General features: G+C 37.8%; 1 protein-coding gene and 1 non-coding gene across 2 annotated transcripts; both read left to right on the forward strand.

Annotated features, from left to right (window-relative positions):
• Positions 1-551: 551 nt before the first annotated feature.
• LOC127080584 (uncharacterized) lies at positions 552-1,568 on the forward strand. Its single transcript, XM_051020899.1, has one exon. It carries the CDS (start codon positions 707-709, stop codon positions 1,388-1,390), a length of 684 nt encoding a protein of 227 aa, XP_050876856.1. The 5' UTR covers positions 552-706; the 3' UTR covers positions 1,391-1,568.
• A 20,183-nt stretch (positions 1,569-21,751) lies between these two features.
• Positions 21,752-21,858, forward strand: LOC127116331 (small nucleolar RNA R71). The gene has a single exon (XR_007801283.1). It is a non-coding gene; the product is annotated as a small nucleolar RNA R71 (small nucleolar RNA).
• The last annotated feature ends 577 nt before the right edge of the window (positions 21,859-22,435 follow it).

Raw genomic sequence — 22,435 nt, forward strand, 5'->3', positions numbered from 1 at the left:
TTAGATGTTTTACAAATAGAATTGAAAATTGAATTGGTATGATCTCTAAAACAATATTTAATTGGTTTAATGGATTAGACATGACAACAAAATTTGAACTCATTTCAAATTTAATAGAGAAAATATTAGTTTAGTTGAGACGGACGTAAAAAGAAAACTCGAATTTTAAAAATATGACGGGATATTAATATTCTTTCCTAACATTTGTCTATCATTATTCCAACAAAAAATTACTAAAATAACCTATTCAATTTTAATAAATAATTAAATAAAAACTCATTTGAACCAATCATGGTTCAATTAATTGGATAAAATTATGAGATAGTCGGGATCAAGATTTTAAATAACAATTTGTTATTGCAAAAGTGACTGTGATAAAATGGTATCTAAAGGCGCCGATATCGATTCTATTATGATAAAAAAAAATCATGGTTAATTTACGCCTAACACAAATTCAGTTACAACACTTATATCGACCGGAACAACAAAAATTTTACGCGGCCACGGTTGTTATTTAAAATCTTGATCGGAATCAACCTAACCCTTAAACGAACCAATTCTTGGTTCAATATTGAACCGTTCTATTTTGTTTGATTTTTAAACATTAGTACTAATATTTTCATATATTTATCTAACATGCCTCGTCAATTTAGGTGTGCTTATACAATTCAAAAAGCTAAGCTAATTCCAAAGCAAAAAGCCATTCATGGAAGCAGAAGAAATCTTGAAGCTCTTTGATACTTGTTGGTTTGGCCTTCAAAATTTAAAGAAACATCAAAGTTCTTCAACATCAAAAGGTTCTCATCAAAGTAAAGAAGAATCATCCAAAGAATCAAAGCTTTCTCGAATCCGAACCATTCACACAAGGTCCATGAGTGACCAATTAAACAACATGACAACTTTCAAACATGATTCTCTTTCTCCAAAATCTGTCCTTTTTGAAACAAAGCTTCAAACAATCCCCTCAGGCAAAGATGTCACAGACTACATAGAAGCTGAAAACGAAGCACAGTTGCAGCTTCAAATTTTGCCTAAGAAGAACATCGTAAGAAATAGAAGGAGGAAAACGGAAAGCAAGAGTTTATCAGACCTTGAGTTCGAGGAGGTAAAAGGGTTCATGGATCTTGGTTTTGTTTTCTCAGAGGAAGATAAAGATTCAAGCTTGGTTACAATCATACCTGGGTTGCAAAGACTAGGAAAGAATGATGAGGATTGTTCTGATGAATCTGTAATTCAAAGACCTTACCTTTCTGAAGCATGGGAGGTTCGGGAGAGGAGAAAGAAAGAGAAGCCATTGATGAATTGGAAAATTCCTGCCCCAACTAATGATGTTGATATGAAGTATAGTCTCATGTGTTGGGCTCATACTGTTGCTTCCACTGTAAAATGATCAAGTTTGTGATTCAATTTTTTTTTCTTGTATCTTTTGAAGTTTAATTTGAGAGTTTGGAGGAGAGAATGGGAGGTTTTTGAAGGTGGAGAATTAAAAAAAAAAGAATAGTAATCATTAAAAAATATTACACTCAATTTTGTTGTTATAATTTGAAGTTCACAATTTCACCTCGTTAGTCTTCATTTTGACAATGTATTTTATTTAAATTTTCATTTTATTATTTTAAAGTTATTTTTGTTTATGTCAAGTAGATCTAAATCAATATGATTTTTAATCGAATATGTTCTATTTCAATTAAATTCCACTCTATTTTTGTTGCTCCAACCAACTCCGACATGTTTTATAGACCTCAAATAGATATATATGGGGTTGAGTTTCCTCGTTATGAATCTAAAATGCCAATTTAGACTATGTTAGAATGTCAAGTTCACAAATTTTAATTGAAGTTGATCTTGAAAATATTACACTTAGAAGGAAGAGAAGGACATTATGTCTTCTTATTAAAAAAAATTGAGACTTATTTATAAGGAATGATGATAAAGTTCTTATACCATCATGGTTTAGCATTTTAAAAGATCCAGTTGGGGGTGGGAGTTGATAAAAAGTAAACAAATTTTGATTAAGAATCGATATCAATTATAACTAGTATCATGAGCAATCACTAGAGAAGATACCTAGTCAATTAAATTTTCGATGACATAGAATATATGACTATGTTCAAAAATTGGGTGGATGTTATAAACAATTTGTTCATGGTAAGAAAAGTGGGACCTTAGAGAAAGACAACATGGTCAACGGACATGCTCTTTTTTACTTAGGATGAAAGTGCTCCATTTAATCTTGAGTATGTATGACGATTGTTAGAAGATGATCCTAAATAAATTAGAGTGACAACTAAAAATTCTTCAAAAAGAACAAATATTAATGCTATATGGGCATACTCATCATCACCCAACGTAGAGACACCTTCAAGTTATTAATATAACTCAACATTTTCAATGGAGCATCTAACGAGACAAAAGGCAATAAAAAAAGGATACAATAGAAAAAAGCGTAACTATAACTTAAATACATTGTAAGGTCATTATACTGGTTAAAAAATGCAGGTGTGTGTATGTTCCTCCTACAAGGACATGAAGACTCATAGGCCTTAGTAGGTATATTACGTTGTATGGTGGTTAGGGCTTGCTCACGGCGGTGAGAAGCCATGTACATTGATGTTTTACGATGGCTTAGAGGTCCTGCTCACGTGAGGTGAGAGGCCTTGTTGTTGAGTGATGTGCTTAGGTATAAGCATATGGGGGTATGATCTATATGGCTTAAGATTTGTCCCCCCCCCCCCCCCCCCCCTCCTTGAGGAAAGTTATTTATAGATGCCTTTTGGGCCAAGGGTTTTCTTTGAAAGTCTGATCTCCCACCTAGTCAATGATTGACCATTGAATCCTTATTTCCAAGGAGGGATGTGGGTCAGTTAATGACCATGACTTCTCTCTGTCAAAGAAACGTCTTATCTCATGTTTCGCACGATTGGGCGATGATAAAACTTTAGAGGTAAGGTGATACCTTCCATAGGAGAATATCTTATTGTCTCTTCTCCCGGGGCAGCCTACGGTCATCGTCCTATGGGGGTCCTCTTACAAATATAACACTACATAGTCCCTCAACCACAAGTGCTTTAGATGGAGGGCGAAGTGTTTATGAATTGTAGCTCGGGGCCTGAGGACCTGGATTTCTTGAGAACGTACCCCCTCAGGTGAGATTTTAGTTAGCCTGAGAGATTTGAGTCCCTCAAGCGACTTTATATGTGACTCGGTTGATGAGATTGTAAGTCTCTCAAGCTTGGTATTGGACCTCTCGGGCGAGACTTATATTAAGTGGAATGAATTGGAGATGAATTAGGCCTTGGTTATTTGGGCTTATGGTCGGCCCAGAATACTTACCTCGAAGGCTTTGTCAGATTTGAGCATCGTCGGGGTGTGTATGGGGTATAACGTATAAAGTCCGTTAAAGAAGTAGTGGGGGACCAAAGTATTATATGATTTCCTGTCCTTGGGGCGCTTCGATACCTGCTCCTAACACATCACCTCAGAGAAGCATGCTAGGGAATGATTCCATTATCTAGGGCACTTAAGTATTGTTGTAACTTCATCTTACGTGGTGAAGCGAAGTGACAATTACCCTTGGATTGGTATCTTGTCTTTAAATTGGTTCTTGACGTTTCAATTAATTTTTCTATAAGAAATGGATTTTCTCCAGGGTTTCATTTTGCTCTCTTGGTGCTCTTTGGTAGTCACCTCTTCTGGACCATTATTCATCACCTTCCTTGCTTCAGTTTTAAGTTTCCATTGTGATCTCCCTATCTCTTTATCCATGTATGTTGTTTCTTCTTTTTTAGAAAGAACGAGGATTTTTCACCGTTTATTTCTGAGGGTCGATTTTTATTACATATAGTTGCAATTAACTCGTTGGATTTGTTCATACTGTAGGGGTAAATTGTGATCGATATGATGACAAAAACCACTAAAGATTATTCTTGGGTTGACCAACGATATTTAGGGGCGCCTTCAGATTATACCCAAAGGAACGAGGGAATAAAGTTTCCCTTTGAAGTGGGGTCTTCTTTGGATTGGAAAGCTTTGAAGGTCCCTGTAGACAAGAGGGTATGTCATAAATTCAAAGGATGTGTTATCCCTTTTTACTCTTGTATCTTCGAGAAGCTAGGAGTACGAATCTCATTGACTGATTTTGAAAAAGGAGTGTTGGATCATCTTTGTATCCTCCATCACAGTTTAATCCTTATGCTTGGGGCTTTATGAGAGTCTTTTGATACTGGTACGAATATTAGGGGAACATTGATTCAGCTTCCATGAATCTCTTCTTTCATACGACTCTCATTGACTGATTTTGAAAAAGAAGTGTTGGATCATCTTTGTATCCTCCATCACAGTTTAATTCTTATGCTTGGGACTTTATGAGAGTCTTTTGATACTGGTACGAATATTAGGGGAACATTGATTCAGCTTCCATGAATCTCTTCTTTCATCTTTTTGAAGTTAACCCTCCTTCCAAGAGTCAAGGTTGTGGACTTGTTTCTCATCACTGGCTGAAGAGAGAGATCTTCCATGCTTATATTGAAAGTTGGAAATATTTGAAGGAGTATTATTTATTGGTTTCTCCCCTTTCTCATACTACTCATTATGAGCCATGTCTCACTCATTCCTCCTTTTCTGCTTTGGATGCTTGCTATAAAGGAAGGAGATGATTTTGGTCTTCAAACCACTTCTCCCAAAAAGCCAAAGATTACTATGTCTCGTATGATGCTCTTACCAATGTAGAAAAGGCTATGAATGAGACATTGATTTCCTTTTCTGACTTTGAGATACATTATTTTGAAGCAAAATCGGCATATGAGAGGAAGAAACTTTTTGGTATGGCCTTTGTCTCAACTTTACTTGTAATTTGCATCCTCGTGTATTCTCTTACTAACTAATTATCTTACTTTTTACATATGACCTTAAAAGGAAAGATTCTATAGCTGGCAAAGTTACGCCCCTACTAAATGTTGGGGTTGCCTTGGGTGTGTTGGCGTCTTCGGGGAGACAGAGAAAAAAGAACCATGACTTGCCTACTAATAAGGGTCAAGGCAAATCAACCATCACAGGAAGCCATGCAAAGAATAAAATGTTGAAACAACTTGGTTCCACTTTAACATTCCATTCAGGAGATGTTTTAGTTTGTTTACCTTGAGTGTTGGTTGGTCGTTTACCCCAGATTGCAACGGAGATGAAAGAATGTGTATCAACTGATGATACGAGCAGGTACACCGACTTTCTTCTTCCAGAATATCCAATTTTCTTGAAGAATTTACTTACTAGGTTCTCTGGTGGCTTTCCTTTTGAATTTGTTTGCGGATGGTCACAAGGATCTCATGTTCTTCGACTCCTCCTCTAAAGAGGTCGAGGGTTTGAAGGCTCATTATAACCTGGCTAAAGCAAATATGGCTAGCTTTGAGAGAGGTTGTTCTATGTTGTATAGCTTCCTGAATGAAGTTTCTTCCTTCTTGGATGAAGTGAAAAATATGGATTCCCCGCTGCCTTAGAGTGTCGCATAACTAAGATTGAGAAGTTTCTCGAAGATAAATACCAGGGTATTCAGCAGAAAGAGGTCTAATTGAAGACTTTATCCCTCGTGATCAAAAACCTCCAGTTAGAGCTTGAGGAAAAGAAGGATGTGCAGACTAAAGATCTAGGGTCCCTCCAAAACGAAAGGGTCACTCTGAGAAACACGCTGCATTTTCCACTCCTGGATGCTGCTTAGATCCATAAATATGCATTTGTACCTTTGAACTACACTCCGCGTCATAGAGGATTATTTCTCGGTAAATGGTAAGATCATATTCCCTTCCCCCGAGGTATGACTCGGATCGAGGTGGACGTCTCTGGACTCCACCACCTAACACCCTTGGATTGGCTAGATCTGAATTAGGGGTGTAATAGCTACACATCAATGCATGGAATTCATTTTAAGTCGTATCAGATATGCAAAAATGTGTTTAATCTGTATCGGTACAGATGAATGTGTGAAATGTGTTTTTAGTCGTATAAGATGCACAAAAATGTGTTTAGTTTGTATCAGATATGCACAAGAGTGTGAAATCTTTCTATATATTCCTTTAAAAAGATATACAAGAAAGAATGTAGTAGAAGAGCGATAACAAACAAATATTTTTATTCCTATTGGAGTTAAGTAATTAGATTGAGATGGAATTTGAAACAAATTTTTATTTATAATACCGCTTTATCTTGGAAACTTTCCATGTCCTCGGTATCTACTCGCCTTCCAGGGATTCCAAAAAGTATGCTCCTCTCTCGGTGTTATCCCGCACGCGATAGGAATCTTCCTAATTAGCTACTAAATTTCCATCTTTGGGCTTTTTTTTCCTGATATCCACCATTTGCAACACTAAATCTCTGGCGTGGGACTCTCGGGGACGGATGCGACAATTGTATCCTAAAGTAGTACCTTGCTTGGAAACGAAACTTGTGAAGGCGACTACCATCCTTTTTTCTTATAAAAGGTCAATTTCTTCTCTGATAGTCATTACATTTCTTTCTGCTAGAAGCGAATTAGCTGTCCTCCAACTCAACTCTTTGATTTCTACTAGAATGATAACTTCTACCCCATGTGTTAGACAAAAGGGGGTTTCTCTCGTGGTCAAATGTGTGGTGTTATGGTAGGCCTATTAAACGTGGCGTAGTATGTCGACCCAATTTCCCTTAGCTTCTTCCAATCTTTGCTTTAAAACTCTGACTATGACCTGGTTGGGAACTTTGACTTGGTCGTTCGTCTGTGGGTGTTCCACCGATGTGAAATGTTGTTTGACCCTTAACTCTTCTAAATAATTTTTAGTCATTTTTCGATGAATGGAGTTCCGTTATCTCCAACGACGGCTTGGGGCACCCCGAACCAAGCCATCATGTTCCTTTTGAAGAATCTGACGACGTTTGCTGTGGTGATATTTTCCAATGCCTCAATCCACTTAGTAAAATAATCTACATGAATGATAAGGTTCCAAGGATATCCATCTCCCACTACATAAATGGCCATGGTGATATCAAATTGTGTAGCTTTGTGCTAGAGCATTGAAAATGTCGTTTTTCCTTTTACATTGGTCGTGTTTTTTACGTAATCATGGGAATCTTGGACCATAGTTGGCCTGTAATACCATGCTCTTAGAACTTTCTTAGCAAGCTCCATTTCCCCCAGGTGTTATTTGGCGATTCCCTCATGCACCTTAAGAATGGTGTAACTGGCCTCTGCTTTCCCCAAACACCTCAATAATGGCGTGGACAAACCCCTTTTATATAAATTTCTTCCAAGTAAAATGTACTCACCAACCTTGACTTCAACCAGTGTTATTGCGGATGGATCTGTTGGAAGGATTCTAAACTCGATATACTACAGAATCAAGGTTATCCAAGAGGTTAGAGTCGCACCGCTTACAACTTCTACTGACTTCCCCTTAGTTTCGATGATGGGGGTCTTTCTGATTTCTTGAATGAAAGAGTGGTTCATACTGGGATTTCTAGTGTTGTCTAGGCGAGATAGGACATCGGCTCGAGTTTTCTCTTCTTGATGCACATGACTAATCTCAAATGCCTTGAATTCTGCCAACCTTTCAATAGCCAGTTTGAGGTACCTTTGGATTAAATGATCCTTTGCTTGGGCTTCTACTCTTATTTGGGAAACAACCAACTGGGATTTTGTTCGTAGCTTAATGCATTCGACCCACATTCTCCTACGAGTGTGATCTCGACGATGGCAGACTCATATTCATCCTGGTTATTGATGGTATGGAACTCAAACCTTACGGACATTTCATGACAAAACTGGAGCTTTTTTCTAGAATCACACATGTATCACTTCCTTTGTTGTTGGACGAGGCATTTGTGAATACAACCCGTGTGTGGTTTTCCTATGAGGGCACTGGAGTCATTTCGGCTAGGAAGTCAGCTAACACTTGGGCTTCAAAGATTTCCTTGATTCGAAAGACACTTCAAACTTAGACAACCCAATGGCCCACTTCGTCAAACGTATGATTAAATTTGGTTGGTATAACATATATTTTAAAGGTAAGTCCATCAGAACCACTATTGAATATGTGAGTAAGCATCGACGTAGCTTAGGCGATGTTGTCACTAGCGTCAACGTTGCCTTTTCGATATTTTGGTACCGCGTGTATGCCTTTGCCAAGGCTTTTGAGATGAAGTATACTAGAATCTGGTTGGTGTCGGTTTCTCTAATTAAAACAGAAATTACTGCCTCTTCCTTAACAATCAGGTCCATATACAATATTTCCCTTAGACGTGGTCGAGTGAGCACTTGAGGCATGGCCAAAGTCCTCTTAAAAGATTCAAATTCTTTTTCGCAATTAGTTGTCAACTCGAAATCAGTCTTTTTCTTCAACAGACTATAAAAAGGCAAAGTGTGTTGTGCAAACTTTAAAATAAATTTGTTTAAAGCAGTCAACATGCCGTTTAACCTAAGAACGTCCTTCTTCGACGTCTGCGGCCTCATTCGGATCACTACTTTACATTTATCTTGGTTTACTTTTATTCCTCGCTTAGTTAAATAGAAGCCTAAGAATTTGCCAACTCTAACCCCGAATGTGCATTTCTCCAGGTTGAGACACATATTATATTGCCAGATCCTCCAAAATACTCATTGAAGGTGTTGAGCATGAAGTTCATTCTGGCTTGACTTTTCAATCATATCGTACATGTACACTTAAAGATCCCCTCATATATCTTCTTGTAAGATCTTGTTCATCATTCCCTGATAAATTGCATTGGAGTTCTTTAATCCAAAGGGCGTGACATTATATGGATAATTGGAATGCTCGGTCAAGAAGGTTGTCTTTATTCGGTCAGGTCCATACATAGGTATCTGATTATATCCTAAATAGGCGTCCATAAATGAAATCAGTTGACATCTCGCTAAGTTATCTACAAGTTTGTCAATATTTGGGAACATGAAGGAATCCTTTAGGCATACTCTATTAAGATCCATATAATCAATACATGTCTTTCATTTCCCTTAAGCCTTTTTTACCAGCATGGCATTTGACAACCATTATGTATACTTGGCTTCGGAAATAAACTAAGCATTTGGCAGGCCCCTGGCCATGTTGGCAATGGCTTCATCTTTCTTAGGAGATTTCCTCCTTCGGCATTGAGAAACGTAACGAGCTCCATCGTCCAAGATTCATTATACCACACAAGTAAAAAACGAGTAAATGCAGTGCAGTATAAGAAAGCGACACTCAAGTTGTATCGCAAGGACTCTAAGTTATTTTAACCAAAAGAAAGAAATGAAATGAGAGGTTTAGGTTTTCGGATAATTGAAAATAAAGAAAAAGGTTACAATTATGATTAACAGATTAATCTATTGGTTCAGTAATTTTAGACTTATCATCGATTATTATATCACTAATTCTCTAAGCATATTTTATTCCTATTTGATTATAGCATCAATTAAACAAGTGATATCAATACTACGTGAATTATATTCCTATTTTCCGCATTAAACATGACGGTTAAAGATCAAGCGAAGTTAACGAATAAGCTAGGTTAACATGTGAAGTTAAGGAACATGCATCGATCAAATTTAATCAACCATATTCTATGAAACTCAAATTAAGAAAACAAGATACACAAAATAGAATTTAAAAGGAATTGAATAAAAACTAGATAATATAATAACCTCAAAGTCTTGATGAAATTCTGAAACAATATATTAACCTTGGAGTTTAATCGGTCGTGTAATCCTAGTGCTCTTCTTTATTTCCTAAAAACTATCTAATCTTCCCTAATATTGTGTTTAGCTTAAATGATAAAGAAAATTGGGCTCTAAGAGCACCGACCCGAAAAACATAAGTTTGGTCCAAAACTAACTAATTTATTTTTATTAAGTCTGGAAGAAAAAATGATAACTTGACTCCTCTTCACTCCGAATTGGCTTCTTACACCAACATGAAACTTGTAGTTTTTTCCCTTAGTTTTCCAACTAATATTTGAACGCGTCAATCAGATTCTCGTAGCTCAAGTTATGATCTTCATAGTAAGAGGTATCAAACTATAGTTTATCCCGAAAATAAACAACATAAATAAAATAAAAGCAAATTGAAACTTAACTTACAACACACACTAAAAGCAATGAAAGTAGTCCGAGAATTCATAAAATTGTTGTAGCACAAAGTAAAATATGATGTATTAAAATATAATGATCAAATTCCCTCACACTTGAACTTTTGTACTCTGAGCAAAATTCTAACTTCAAAATTTAAAATAAAATAAAAACAGAAAAACATGAACAAAAATATAGCATACAATTTGAAAGACTTTCAGGATCACATAGGGGTGAGCAAAATTCTCATTCTAAGCTTCAAGGAATATGATTGAGTAACTTCTTATGACAAGAAAAACAAATAAGAGGACAATTTACTAAAGAATACATAACAAGTAGCAAGATCCTCGCGGGATATAAATATTATCTCACTTTCAGGTGTTTAGGTTATCTGTTTACACTTAAAATAAAAGTTAGCACTACCATAACCTTGAAAAGACTCTAACATCCACACTTAAAATACATGCATACAAAGATCAAAAGAAATTTATTTGGGTTGTTGATCGCGACTTTATGAGTCGAATTAGGATACAAACTGCAAGTGCACAGTTCTATCGCGTAGTTTTAAAAGATATCGATCCCACAGGGACTTATGAATCGATATACCGTTTTCTAAGGCTACTTCGTAAAGCTAAGGCGGATGATACTTTGATTGTTTGGGGAAAAAGTTAAAACTAAAATAAGATCTAGGTTAAATATCAATTAAGCGGATATCGGTATGTAGTTCGTCGTAAGTAGGGAATCAAATCTTTGTTGGTTTCTTGGTTTTAAAATAAATCTTTTCAGTAGACACTATTGATTAAAAGTCTTTTATCAAACTCTCGCTCTGTTGAATAGACTATGACTTTGTATTAACGTAGCTGTCACTTATTAGTTAAGTCTAAAATCACCTTTTGAAAACAACAGAATCTATAGAAACTCTTTTTAAGAAAATACTAATCTTTTAAACACCCTCGTCTCAAACTCTCGCTCTGTTGACTTAGATTATATAATTAAATTCAAATGCTTAACTCTCGTCCTCACATTTAACTTTTTAAAAATACTTTTTGAAAAAGATTAGAATTTAATTAACTCTAAAAATTGCTTTCGCCCTGATCTAGAATTAATGTCCAATTTACACTGTCCAGTTAAAAACTCAAACTTTCGTTCTATTGATTTTAACTTCTTTAGTCTTTTACTCTCGTACAAAAACCTTGGTATTAAACCTGTAAATTGAGACCATAAAAAGAGTGATTTTATTCTTAAACGTACTTAAGCCAACTTAGTTTTGATTCCTTCATTCCGCTTATTTTACATACCGATACCTAAATAAATCAGCCAGACATGCTAAACAGATCTAAACAATCATCACGCTTAAATAGAAACATCTCAGGCAAGTAATGTAAATAAACAATAAAGCAGGGCATATATAAATTCAAACAATAATTAAAGAACCTGAATAATTAATAGAGTCTTGAACACTCCACCACAGACCGGTTGGATTTGTTCTTGAATTCTTCAATCGGACAGGAAAATAAAAGTGAAGGAATAAAAAACCTAGGGTCTAACGTAAGGTTAGATCCGGTAAAAGATACACAATAGTTTCCGGTGTAGAAACTATTGTGTGAAAAATTAATTAAGTGCTGAAAGATTGACTGGAAAAGAAAATAAAAATTGCAAAGAAAAGTAAAAACTGTAAAAAAATAATGCTGTAAAGTATGCTTGCACGGCTGGAAGAGAAAAAAAAAGCACGAAGAAGAGAGAGCTGCAGGGTTTGCTCCTTGGCTCTATTTATATTATCCCCAGTTGTAACGGTTTCCAAAACTCCTTCCGTAAAGTGGTCTTCACGTTTCCAAGGGTCAAGCGTAACAATAGGCTTCAACGTGCCTCTGTTGCGCTTCTGAAGCCAAAAATATAGGAGAATGGTGTGACGTCCATCACACCATGTGTTACGCTCGTAACACAAGGCAGCAGGGCGTGACGCTCGTCACACCATGTGTGGCGCTCGTCACAGGCTCAGCGCTAGTACTTTTGGACTGGGCTTTGGTTTGGTGAAATTGCTTCTCTTTATTTCTTTTTGCACCTCCTTTTCTTCCTTTTTCACTTGTGCTTCAAATAAGCTACCTGAGATAAATAGAAGGAAAAATACCAAGTAGTATCGAATAAAATGAAATAAATTGAAATGAATAATAATATAATTTAATTAAATCGAGTCCAAAAATGTGATATTATTTCATGTTATCAAACTCCCCCATACTTAGATCTTTGCTTGTCCTCAAGCAAGATACAGTATAGAAATCGTTTTAAAAATTTGGCCAGATGAAATTTCAAAATACACATCAATTCGTACTAGGTTGCAGGTAAACCTTGTATAGAAATAACCTGAGTCTAATCTTGACATCAAGAACTACCGTTACAACATCTGATAACCTTACCTCATGCAAACCAGTTCGAGTCATGCTATTATAACCAGCCTAGTTCTTTTACTCTTATTTCACCCATTTTCATTCTAGCGAAATCACATTAAGCCCTTTATCGTTTCGCGCACATAGTGGAGTGACCGGTTAGTGATTCTGATCCCCTTTTTAGCTTGAAGCTCTGGTACATTAGTCGGATAACTTCGTTTCTCGGTCCATTGCAAATTGCGGGGGATCGAACCGTAGTCCGCCCTACCAAGTTCAGCACCAGATACCTGCTGAACCAACTCATAATGGATCTTTCGTATTATGCTTTTGTATGATATGCAGCCTTTAGATTAAATGATCTGGTAAGGATCACCTAACCTAGTTAGTGCATTTCCTGATATATATATTTTTTTTCTTGGGAATCATTCACTTATATTCATCGGCCCTCCACGTAGTTTGTTATTAAGATGGTGCTGACTTCTTGTATAAACTACTCGGGGTTACTATAAAATTAAAAGTTCAAGGGATTGGTATAATAGGTACTTTTCTGATCTAACATGTTGAGGTTTGTTTAGAGCGTTGGTATGGTAATAATTTGTCTTGGTTTCACTCAAGTTTTGTAAAATAAGCAACCTTTATATTTATTGATTGTGTTAAATTTTTGTTATGGCTCATGAAAATTTGAGGGAATAGATAATAGAAATTTTCTCACACTAGGGACTTAATTTAGAATAAATATATATTATAATTAAATTTTTTTTAATATAAATTCATAAGAAAAGGAAATAACAATGAAAAGGGAAAGATAACATACTAGAAAAGGGAAGATTTAAAGAACAAGGTTCGCCCCCCCCCCCCCCCCCCCCCCCGACACTTAAATGAAACATTGTCCCCAATGTTTCAAAGAAAACAAAAGAAATAGAAAAAGAAAAGGAAAACAAAATCAATGCTGCCTGCCGCCTCTGGTTCTTGGACCTGGTGATCGTTGACGTACTTCTAAGTCGTCAAACCTGCTGAGCAACTCAGCGAACCGCTGATCGGTTATTGCATTCTGTGCTTCCTGTTGTTGTTGCATCTGGCGCATCATCTGCATCACTTCGAGATTCTGCGCTTGCATACCATCGATAACATCCATAATGTCGTCGTTAGTTGCAGGCCTTCTTCGTCGACGACGTCGTGAGGATGGACTAGCTGCATTATCGGAAGGGTTGAGCGGGACTGATTGTTGGGCAGGAACCTGATTACCTTGCTCCATTTCTGCAAACTCGTCTGAAGGCGGGTTTGCTTGTGTAGGTTCGGTAGCTTCGGGAGCATTCAGATCATAGATGTGGCGGTTGGGATTGGTGACATCTGTTAGGGCAATGTTGGGTAAAACGGCACTTGGGACTTCCTGGTTGTTCACCATAAGGTAATACCCTCTGCCTACCCTGTTTTTGATTAGGCGGCTGGACCGACAGTAGCTTATATCCATCAATAGGGGTGGGAGAGATTGTAAATTCTGAAGTCGATCCCCGAGATTTAAGCCAAGTGCTATGGTGGTGATTAATCCACCAATTACAAAAGGTTGACGGCCTCTAGCACATAGGGTGCGGATATGATGAAATAGGAAGGAGGCAGCGTTTACCTGTGTATCTGCTGCAAAGACGCAGTGGAGGAAAAATAATTCCTTGGCGTTGACTTTGCTGTTGTTCGGTCGACCAAAAATAGTGTTTTGCAGGATGCGGATGAAGTACCGGATGGTTGGGTTATGTATATGCGAAGCAAGTAATACATCCCAGTTATTGGTTTCCACACCGGAAAGTTTTCTAAAGAGGTCAAAGGCGTTTATATGCCACTAGGAGTTCGGAGGTATCCTAGGGTGGACTTGACCGTCTACAGGGAATTGTAGCACGGTGCTCAATTGGTTTTGGGATAGGGAGTACTCGGTGTTGAACATGCGGAAGGTTGTGGTACCGGTTAAGTACTCGTCTTCACCGGTAGGAGTGTTGTACGAATAAGAACTTAAAAATTCTAAGGTGAGAGTGGGGTAGGTAGGTTGATTATGAGTGCAAAGAAAGGTTAAATCAGCAAGGCGGAGCATCCATTCTATACCTTGAAGTAATCCTAATTCTTGTAAACAATGTAAATCAGGATACCTGGTGGATTGGACGCCTCGCTGTTGGAAACGCTCGAACTGCTCCCTTTGATGATTTTCATCTTCGGATCGGAAGATGATATTTCCGAAATCTTGGTTTCCCGCCATACCGATAAGTGGTTTGAAAGAGGTAATAGGTAGAGAAGGGAAATGAAATTGATTTTATAGAATGGTTTGTGGTGTATGAAGAAAGGTATGGTGGGTATTTATAGGAAAAAATTTGGAAGTTGGAAAGGGAGTGGTTAAAAAGTAAATAAATGTGGGTAAATATGAATAAATGGGGAAGGTAAAAAGTGGGTGGTGTAACGGTCGTCTCTCCAACGGGTGGTAACGTTCACATAGCCTGTAGGTGTCACGCTCGTGACAGGGGTGTCACGGGCGTCACAGGCACTTGGTGTGACGACCGTAATGGATTGTGTGACGCTCGTCACACAGTTATTCTTGCAGCGTACCTTGTTTTTATCATTAAATTTTATTGTTGTTATTTTGTTATGCATATGTTTATTTTATTTTGCTATTGTGATACTTTTAAATTGCCTTGCATGCTATTCTACTTTCATAATATATATATATATATATATATATATATATATATATATATATATATATATATATATATATATATATATATATATATATATATATATATATATATATATATATATATATATCTTTAATAAGTCATGTAGGTGGCAACAATAGAGAGCATTATTGATAGATATTTGCATAGGTCATAATAAAGTAAAGTAAATCAATAGCTTCATAAAATAATCATAATGTAACATTGGAAGACAAAAGCAAGCATGCGAAAGAAAAACAAATACTAAAATAATTTGAAACAAAATTAATGAATAACCTAAACTAAAACTAAGTAACTAAGAAAAACAACTTCTATCCATCTGCATAATCTCTGGCCGGAGGAGCAAAGGAGTTAACACGGTTTAGCAACTCGTGGAACTGATTTGTCATACTGTTCATGTATCCCAGAAATTCTTGTCCCGTGTTAGCTAACTCTTCTCTCAGGGCGTCCTGTTCTGACATCAAAGCCTGAATGGTGGTGTTATAATTAGCTTCGGGCATATGATGTCTAAGATCGGGTATTGCCGATTCTTCGGTCGGGACAGGTTGAGGAGGAGGATCAATATCATAATAACCAGATGGTGTCTGAGGGTCAGATTCAGTATAAGGGATCTGGTCGTCACAAATCTCATAGTCCTGGATGGATTCAGTAGGTCTAGCAGGAGAGGGTATTCCGTTCAGGTTGTAGAGCCAGTTATTACGGTTATGAACACTAGTCCTTGGACTAGGCAAGGTGAATAGGCAAAGAACTTGGTTGTTAATTATAAGCTCAAACTCTTCAGACCCTAGGTTTGCTATAAACATAGTGTTGAAGAGGAAGGGTATACTCATAGTCGCAATGCCACAGAAAAGGCTTAAGTCAAGCATAGGTTGACGTAGTCCGATAGCATTACCAATCATGGTTATCAAGCCGCCTATTTGAATTGGTGCTCGTTCATCTTGGATAAGGTGGTCAAAATTTGCCAACATAAAAGTGGCACCGTTTACTGGACGGTTCTGGGAAGCACAAAATATGATGAAGAGTTCATCACGTGAAACTGAGGTACTGTTTGACTTCTTCCCAAATAAGGTGTGGGCCAGGATCTTATGGAAATAACAAAATGTTGGGTTATGTATGTTTCCAGAAAGAAACTCATGTTCCTCGGGATCGTCATTTCCAATCAAGCTTCCCCAAAAGTGTTCAAGTTCTCTGTATTCAAAAAGTTCTTCTTGGCTCACTGTGAATATATCAAAAGAGGTAGGGAAACCTAAAAGGTTGGTAAAGTCTTGGATGTTAAATTGATACTCCATGTTGAACATTCTGAACTGGATGTAACCTCTGCTTATTCCTTTTCCATGGCTGGGTAGATAGATCAGAGAACTAAGGAATTCTAGAGTCAGTCTCCGGTAAGTGACGAATTGTCTACGGATAGGAGTGGTTTCCCACCCTATTTGACTCAGCAAATACAAGACACTCTCTCTTAGTCCAAGGGCAGTCATTGCCCAATCATCAGCATACAAACTAGGTATCATCTCTCTCTGCTAGTTCCTCAAACCTTTGTTTCTGAGCTTTCCCTCTGAATTTGATACCCATACGATCAATTTGTCCCATCAGGTTAGTGTTAGCTAGAGAAAAGGAAAACAAGAGTTTTAGTCAGGATTTGGCCAAATGCCGAAAGAAGAAAAGAATAAGAATTTTATGAGTTAAAATAAATTAAGAATGAATACTAAATAAAATTTAGAAGAATAATTAAAGAAATAATAAAGATAAATAAAATTTGTGGGTTGTCTCCCACTAAGCGCTTTGTTTAATGTCGCAAGCTCGACATAAACACTATCAAATATCAATCTATAAAATTTTGGGGCATTACGTCTAAGTGCAGGACTTGTGAATCTTCAAGGTTCTCTGTATGATGATAATGTTTTAGACGCTGCCCGTTTACGATAAACGGTTCAATGGATTTTCCTTTAATTTCCACCGCTCCACTAGGAAAAACATTGGTGACTTGGAAAGGACCTGACCATCTAGATCGTAGTTTTTCTGGAAATAACTTTAGCCTAGAGTTGAATAACAGGACTGTATCGCCTTGTTTGAAGATTTTCCTTGATATGCGCTTGTCATGCCATTGTTTTGTTCTTTCTTTGTAGACTCTGGCATTTTCGTAAGCGTCTCGTCTGAGTTCCTCTAATTCATTTATGTCAAGGATTCGCTTTTCACCGGCGGCCTTATAGTTTAAATTTAGATTTTTAATAGCCCAGTAGGCCTTATGTTCTAATTCTACCGGGAGGTGGCAGGATTTTCGATAAATAAGCTTAAATGGGGTTGTTCCTATGGGAGTTTTGTAAGCGGTTCGATATGCCCATAAAGCTTCTGGTAGTTTCAATGACCAGTCTTTCCTTGAGGTGGCGACTGTTTTTTCTAATATTCGTTTGATTTCTCTGTTGGACACTTCCACTTGCCCACTGGTTTGAGGGTGGTAAGGGGTTGCTACTCTATGCCTTACGCCATACTTAAACAGTAGTTTTTCGAGTACCTTGGATATGAAATGCGATCCACCATCACTGACTACTATTCTTGGGACACCAAATCTTGGAAATATTATATTCTTAAAGAGTCTAGTTACTACTCGTGTGTCGTTTGTTGGAGAAGCTATAGCTTCAATCCATTTTGATACGTAGTCAACCGCTACGAGTATGTACTTGTTACCGAGAGAAGGTGGAAAAGGTCCCATGAAATCTATCCCCCACACGTCGAAAATTTCTACTTCCAAGATGCCCTTTTGTGGCATCTCGTCACGTCTAGATATGTTTCCTGTGCGTTGACATCTATCACATTTCTTGATAGCCGCATGCACATCCTTCCATATGTTTGGCCAATAAAGACCGGCTTGTAGGATTTTGGAGCAGGTCTTGGATGTACTTGCATGTCCACCATAAGGAGCGGAGTGACAGTGTTGGATTATATTTTCTACCTCTTCTTCAGGTATACACCGATGGAAAATACCATCGGGGCCTCTTTTGAAAAGTAACGGGTCATCCCAGTAATAGTGTTTTATGTCATAGAAGAATCGTTTCTTTTGCTGGTAGGATAAATTAAGTGGAACTATTCCGGCAGCTAAATAATTGACGAGATCAGCGTACCATGGTGTAACACATATAGCTAAGGTGGTTTCTACCTGTTTATCAGCTTTATTTTCTTCCAAAGTAGCTATAAGTTTATCGTACGAGAAATCATCGTTGATCGATGTTCTTTCTGGTTCAAGGTTTTCGAGTCTAGAGAGGTGATCTGCTACTACGTTTTCAGTTCCCTTCTTGTCTTTGATTTCCAAATCGAACTCTTGTAGCAACAGGATCCACCTTAGGAGTCTAGGTTTGGCATCCTTTTTTGTTAAGAGGTACTTGATAGCAGCGTGGTCGGTGAAAACGATTATTTTAGCTCCGACCAAGTAAGAACGAAACTTATCTAGTGCAAACACTACTGCTAAGAGTTCTTTCTCGGTTGTGGCGTAATTCATTTGTGCTTCATCTAGAGTTCTACTTGCGTAATATATGACGTGAAGCTTTTTATCCTTTCGTTGTCCTAAAACAGCGCCCACGGCGTAATCACTGGCATCACACATTATTTTGAATGGTTCGTTCCAATCTGGTGTCTGCATTATGGGCACGGAGATCAATGCTTGTTTAAGCGTTTGAAATGCTTCTAAACATTTATTGTCGAAGATGAATTCAGCATCTTTCATCAATAGTCCGGTTAAAGGTTTAGTTATTTTAGAGAAGTCTTTAATGAACCGTCGGTAAAAACCGGCATGTCCTAGGAAGCTTCGTACTTCTCTCACAGTTTTCGGAGGTTGAAGGTTTTCGATTACCTCTATTTTGGCTTTGTCTACTTCAATTCCTCTATTTGATATGATATGTCCTAAAATAATTCCTTCGTGTACCATAAAGTGACATTTTTCCCAGTTAAGTACTAGGTTTACTTTTACACATCGTTCTAGAACTCTTTCTAGGTTTTCAAGACATTCTTCAAAGCTTTGTCCGCATACGGAAAAGTCCTCCATAAATACTTCCATGATATTTTCGAGAAAATCGGCGAATATTGCCATCATGCACCTTTGGAAGGTTGCGTGAGCATTGCACAAGCCAAACGGCATTCGTCTATAAGCGAAAGTGCCAAAAGGACACGTGAATGTTGTCTCTTCTTGGTCATCATGATGAATTGGTATTTGAAATAAGCCTGAGTAACTGTCTAGATAGCAGAAATGAGAATGTTTTGCTAATCGTTCTAACATTTGGTCAATGAATGGTAAAGGGAAATGATCTTTTCGGGTTGCTTTGTTTAATTTCCTATAGTCAATGCACATTCTCCATCCCGATTCGATTCGTTTGGTTATAGTTTCTCCTTTTTCATTTTCGATAACTGTTATACCTCCCTTTTTTGGTACTACGTGTACAGGACTAACCCATTTGCTATCAGATATAGGATATATGATACCTGCCTCTAATAACTTGGTTACTTCCTTCTTTACTACCTCACTCAGGATCGGGTTTAGTCTCCTCTGATGTTCCCTGGAAGTTTTACAGTCTTCTTCTAGCATGATGCGGTGCATACAAATAGAAGGACTTATTCCTTTAAGATCGGTGATGTTGTACCCTAGTGCGGTTGGATATTTTCTTAAGATATGTAGGAGTTTTTCGGTTTCGAGCTTTCCTAGGTCTGCATTAACTATCACTGGTCGTTCAAGTTCTAAGTCTAGGAATTCATATCTCAGATTTTTGGGAAGTGTTTTCAGGTCTAGGGTTGGTTTCTTAAGGCATTGCGTAGGATCCGGTGTTATTGCTAAACATTGGTTGAGTTTGTCTTCTACAAGATAGTCAGACAATTTGTCATTTTCTAACTCTGTTTCTTTTATGCATTCATCGATGATATCCATGAAGTAACATGTATCTTCTATTGCAGGTGCTTTCAAAAATTGGGAAATAATGAACTCAATTTTCTCTTCTCCTACTTCGAAAGTGAGTCGTCCTCGTTTTACGTCTATGATCGCACCGGCAGTTGCTAAGAATGGTCTTCCCAATATAATGGGTGTAACTTCATCTTCTCTAATGTCCATAATTATAAAATCGGTTGGGATGTAGAATTGACCTATGCGCACGGGAACGTTTTCAAGAATTCCTACAGGATATCTAACAGAACGGTCTGCTAGTTGCACAGACATTTTAGTTGGTCTTAATTCTCCCATTTCAAGTTTCTTGCATATGGATAAGGGCATAACACTAATACCGGCTCCTAAATCGCATAAGGCTTTATCTATGATAAATTTTCCTATGTGACAGGGTATAGAGAAACTACCTGGATCTTTAAGTTTAGGAGGCATATTCTGGATTATAGCGCTACATTCAGCAGTGAATGTAACAGTTTCGCTATCTTCAAGTTTCCTTTTATTAGAAAGAATTTCTTTTAAGAACTTAGCATATGAGGGCATCTGTGTAATAGCTTCTGTAAACGGAATTGTGACGTTTAATTGTTTCAGTAGGTCAACAAATTTTTTAAATTGGCCCGCATCTTTGGTTTTAATAAGCCTTTGAGGGTAAGGGATAGGTGGTTTATAAGGTGGTGGAGGTACATAAGGTTCTTTCTTTTCTACGGTTTCCTTATTACTCTCTTCCTTTTCCTTAGTTTTACTTTCTTCCTCAGTTGACTTTTTAGAGTTTTGGTTTTCAGTTCTTGAATCTACTGGTCCTTCCACTTCCGTTCCACTTCTTAGTATGATTGCATGAGCGTGGCTTTTCGGGTTAGGTTGGGGCTGTCCAGGAAATGCACCAGTTGGGGCAGCAGTAGGCGCTTGTTGTTGAGCTACTTGTGATATTTGTGTTTCCAGCATTTTGTTATGGGTAGCCAAGGCATCTACTTTACTTGCTAGTTGTTTGATTTGTTCGCTAGTGTGTATATTCTGGTTTAAGAAATCTTTATTGGTTTGCTGTTGAGAAGCTATGAAGTTCTCCATCATTATTTCCAAGTTGGATTTCCTAGGAACATTATTGTTAGGTGTAGATGGGGTCGGCTTTTGATATCCGGGAGGTATAGCTGGGGCTTGATTTGGAGCTTGTCCTGGTGCGTATAAAGCATTATTACTCTTATATGAAAAATTAGGATGATTCTTCCAGTTTGAGTTATAGGTGTGCGAGTAGGGATTTCCTTGGGCATAATTCACTTATTCTGCTTGGATTCCTGTTAGGAGTTGACAATCTGCAGGAGTGTGACCTTGGATTCCACAGACTTCGCAATTCTGAGTTACGACAACCACGGTGGTTGGAGGTGATACATTCAAACTTTCAATTTTCTGGGCAAGGGCTTCCACTTTTGCATTAACATGATCAAGGCTACTTATCTCGTACATGCCATTTTTCGTTTGAGGTTTCTCTACCATTGCTCGGTCGCTTCCCCACTGATAATGGTTTTGGGCCATGCTTTCGATAAGTTGATAAGCATCGGCATAAGGTTTATCCATAAGTGCACCACCTGCTGCGGCGTCTATTGTTAACCTTGTGTTGTACAAGAGACCATTATAGAAGGTATGAATCACTAACCAGTCCTCTAAACCATGGTGTGGACAAAGTCTCATCATGTCTTTGTATCTTTCCCGTGCTTCGAAAAGAGACTCGTTATCTTTCTGTTTAAATCCATTTATCTGGGCTCTCAACATAGTTGTTTTGCTCGGAGGAAAATATCGGGCAAGGAAGACTTTCTTCAACTCGTTCCATGTGGTGACTGAGTTGGAAGGAAGAGACTGAAGCCATCTTCTAGCTTTATCTCTTAACGAGAAAGGAAAAAGACGAAGTCGAATTGCCTCTGAAGTGACACCATTAGCTTTAACAGTATCAGCGTATTGGACAAATACGAATAAATGAAGATTTGGATCCTCGGTAGGATTTCCAAAGAATTGATTCTGTTGCACTGCCTGTAGCAGCGAAGGCTTAAGTTCGAAGTTGTTTGCTTCGATTGCGGGTGGAGCAATACTCGAATGCGGCTCATCTTGCGATGGAGCGGCGTAATCTCGAAGAGCACGAGCTGGTTCTGCCATCTCGGGTATCGGTGAAGGAAGAAGATTTTTGAGGTCGGGAATTTCGATAGGAGGGAGATTGTTTGCAGCACGATATTCCCGAATTCATCGTAAGACTCAGAGATATAGTTCGATGTCGTTGATTCGTAAGTAAAACGGCTCGCCTTGTGAGCGAGTGTGTGGCATACAAATCAGCGAAAGAAGAAGAAAAAATAAAAAT

This window comes from Lathyrus oleraceus, chromosome 1 (assembly GCF_024323335.1).
Source record: "Lathyrus oleraceus cultivar Zhongwan6 chromosome 1, CAAS_Psat_ZW6_1.0, whole genome shotgun sequence".
NCBI classification, from domain to species: domain Eukaryota; kingdom Viridiplantae; phylum Streptophyta; class Magnoliopsida; order Fabales; family Fabaceae; genus Lathyrus; species Lathyrus oleraceus.